The sequence below is a fragment of the Nicotiana attenuata genome, unplaced genomic scaffold (assembly GCF_001879085.1).
Source record: "Nicotiana attenuata strain UT unplaced genomic scaffold, NIATTr2, whole genome shotgun sequence".
In the NCBI taxonomy this organism is placed as follows: domain Eukaryota; kingdom Viridiplantae; phylum Streptophyta; class Magnoliopsida; order Solanales; family Solanaceae; genus Nicotiana; species Nicotiana attenuata.
Genome location: NW_017672433.1, coordinates 71,360 through 74,920, shown reverse-complemented (window position 1 = coordinate 74,920; position 3,561 = coordinate 71,360). Strand labels below are relative to the sequence as shown.

Sequence of the window (3,561 nt, the reverse complement as noted above, 5' to 3'; positions counted from 1 at the left end):
TGAAGATTATAGAGAATATAAAATTGATCAAAGAGTAAAGATTAATTTTTAATTATAAAATTTTTAACAATAAATTTTCATTCATAATTTTGTTTTTTCAAGATCGCGCGGGCAAATTGACAAGTTGTTAATATAAATCTACTCCCTTCGTTCTAATTTATGTGAACCTGTTTTTTTTTTTTGGTCCGTTCCAAAAAGAATGACCCCTTTCTAAATTTAAAAATAATTTAGCTTAAACTTCCAATTTTACCATTAATGAGAAGTTTATAAGGGAAAATTTCATATTAAAATAATTGGGCTGCCTCCTTTTCAGCTTTATAGCCCATATTTCAATTTACAATTGAGTAGCCCAAAAATTATAGGCACATATCTGAAAAAGGAGCGTTAATTCCGTTTTTTTGGGAGTAAAAAGCGGGATTTTCTGCATTTTCTCAGATTTTTTCCAATCTTCTTCCCCAAATACTTCAAAAACGAGATCTTCCCATGAATGCAGCTCCAAAAACCCTAGAATTTCTTCTTTATCTCGAATTAACAACAAATCAAACACGAAAAGTAAAATTTGTTTGCTGCAAATCAGCGCAATTTTAGTTTTTGCTTCAATTTTGATTTCCATTTTTTGTTCGATAGAGATTTTTCCAGTTTACGTTCTTCATAGTGGTGAATGGGAAGAAAACAAGTTTATCAATTTCGTCAGCGATTGTGTAATAATCGAGTCGACATTCACCTACAACAATTTAGTTGCAGCTATTTCGGAACAGATTAGGATCGATAGTGACTTAAACACAATAGAGATTAACTTTCTCCCAAATGTTGGTTTGTCACCGATCCTGATTTACAACGATACAGGTGTGAAGGTGTATATCGAATTAAACAAGAAAAGCTTGAATTTCACTGAATATCCTTTGTTTGTGACAGTGAAAGAGATATATGAAAATCGTTTGGTTCCTACAAGTTCTAGTTGTGTAGTTGCTACAAGTTCCAGCTGTTTGGTTGGTACAAGTTCAGATTCTAGAGATGTATCAAGAATTGATAGCACTGAGATTATTGATATCAAATTTATTGAAAACACAAAATTTAGTGAAAACATGGGTATAATAGATGATATTTTGAACGAATTTGTTGAGGAAGATCAAGTTTATAAGGATAAAGAGACAGTTGTCAGTGTGATGAAGAACTTGGCTGTACGTGAAAGGTTCCAATTCAAGGTGAAGAGATCAAGCGCAACAAGGTATGTAAATAATTGTATATTCTGTTATATATATGTATAAATATGTATAAAGTAGTATATATTTGTATCTAGGTATTAAAATTAGTATATATGTAGTTATGTTTTTGTATACAAGAGTATTTAGAAGTTGAATGATCTTTAATCCTAGGTATCACCTTATGTGTATGGATGAAAATTGTGCTTGGAGTTTCAAATCTTCTGCCGTTTTCAAGGCAAACATATTCAAAGTGAGAAGTTACAATAATAATCACACATGCGGCTATGGTGAAAGATACTTAACACAACGTCAAGGTACTTCGGGTGTAATTGCTAGTATAGTCAAGGACAAGTATGTTAATCCAAAAAAAGTTTACACCGCAAATGATATAATAGAGGACATACAAAAGCAACACGGAATTGAATTGAGCTACATGAAAGCATGGAGAGCTAAAGAAATAGCAATGGCAATGATAAGAGGGAGTCCGAGTGATTCATATAAGGAGTTGCCGAAGTATTTTTATATGTTGGAGCAAACAAATCCAGGAACGGTTACAAAGTTGCACAAATTAGAAGATGGATGCTTTCTTTATGCATATGTTTCGCTATATGCATCTATCAAGGGCTGGGAGCATTGCAGACCGATAATGGTTGTTGATGGAAGTTTCCTTAAAGCAGCATATAAGGGTACCATATTGACTGCTTGCACACAGGATGGAGCTGGTGAGTTGACTGCATCTACCTTGTTTCTGCAGTTTGTATAATGTTGTAGTTTCATGTATAAAAGTGTATAGGATTTCACAGCTGCTGTTTTTATAAAATTTGCAGTTGGTATAAAATTGTATAATTGTGTATAACTGTGTATAAAATTTGTATAATTGTCTGAATCCTAATATCTATTTTGTATAAACAGGAAAAATCCTTCCACTTGCATATGCAATTGTAGATTCAGAGAATAACAAATCTTGGGAGTGGTTCTTTGTCCAGATAAAGGGTACTTTTGGAGTTAGGGAAGGGATGTGTATAGTTTCAGATAAAAATGAAAGCATCTTCAATGCCACAAAAGCTGTGTACCCAGAAGTACCACATTGTATTTGCATGTTTCACTTGTGGCAGAATGTAAAGCGCACATTCAAGAAACATCACAAACAATTGAAGGATATCATATTTGCTTTGGCTAGAGCTTACACGATAGAGAAGTTTGAGTACCATATGACAGAGATGTGCAAAATTGATCCGAGAGTGCAGCCTTACTTGTTCGAAATTGGCTACGAAAGGTGGTCTAGGGCATATTCCAACATGAAAAGGTCGATGGTAATGACTTTCAATATTGCAGAGTCAATTAATGCAGCAAACAAGGATGCTAGAGAGTTACCAGTAATGCGATTGCTGGAGTACATGACAAATTTGCTACAACAGTGGAACAACAAAAACAGAAAAAATGCAATGGAGACATCTACAGAGCTTGGCGAAAAGTACGACAAACTCCATCGGGAAAATCTGATTGCATCGGAGCAAATGACGGTAAAATGAATCAAATATAATGATGCTTGGCACTGCTGACTTGCATTTTACTGCTTGTATAAGGATGTATAACTCTGTATAATAACGTATAATGTTCTTTAACTTTTTTTTTAAAAAAAAAACTTTTGCAGGTGAGGCCTTCTACGGAGCAGTTATATACTGTGTTTGAAGGGGTAATGCGAAACATAGTGTACCTTGAAGAGGGAACATGCAGTTGTGGAAAATTTCAAATGGATGAACTTCCATGTCCGCATGCTTGGGCGGTTTTGAAGAACCAGCAGCTGAAGCCTGGCCAGTATTGCTCTTTTTACTACAAAAAGGATAAACTCCTTAGAACTTATGAATTTCCAGTGAATCCGATGCCAGATGAGAGTTTATGGGTGATCCAAACAGAGGTGATGGAAGATGTGGTCCTACCACCTAAAGGGAGAAGGAATGCAGGAAGGCCAAGAAAGGAAAGACTCAAACCTGCTTCAGAAAAAGAGTCTAAGAGGGCATTTTCATGTTCTGTGTGTGGACAAGGTGGTCACAATAGAAAAACATGTAGGAATCGACCAAAATAAATAGTTGAAAACATAACACTTCCTATTACATTTGTTGTCATGTTTAGTAGTTAAGTTTCACAAACAATAGATTCACAAATGTTGAGTAGTTAAGTTTCACAAGTAATCGAGTTACAAATGTCAATAAAGAATTACAATTTACATTATATATTGCAATTATGTTAAATATGTTTCATTATACATGTTTTGATTATCCAATAATAGTGTGTTGCTGTTTTTAATGGTGCTAAATATATTGATAGATTGTACAAATACAAAACAGAACTGCTG

The 3,561-nt window shown here is 34.2% G+C and overlaps 1 protein-coding gene across 1 annotated transcript; it reads left to right on the top strand.

Annotated features, from left to right (window-relative positions):
• The first annotated feature begins 1,637 nt into the window (after window positions 1–1,637).
• LOC109213187 lies at window positions 1,638–3,291 on the top strand. Its single transcript, XM_019376948.1, has 3 exons — window positions 1,638–1,927; window positions 2,118–2,728; window positions 2,860–3,291. The coding sequence occupies exons 1-3, from the start codon at window positions 1,639–1,641 to the stop codon at window positions 3,289–3,291; spliced, it is 1,332 nt and encodes a 443-aa protein (XP_019232493.1). The 5' UTR covers window position 1,638.
• Window positions 3,292–3,561: the final 270 nt, after the last annotated feature.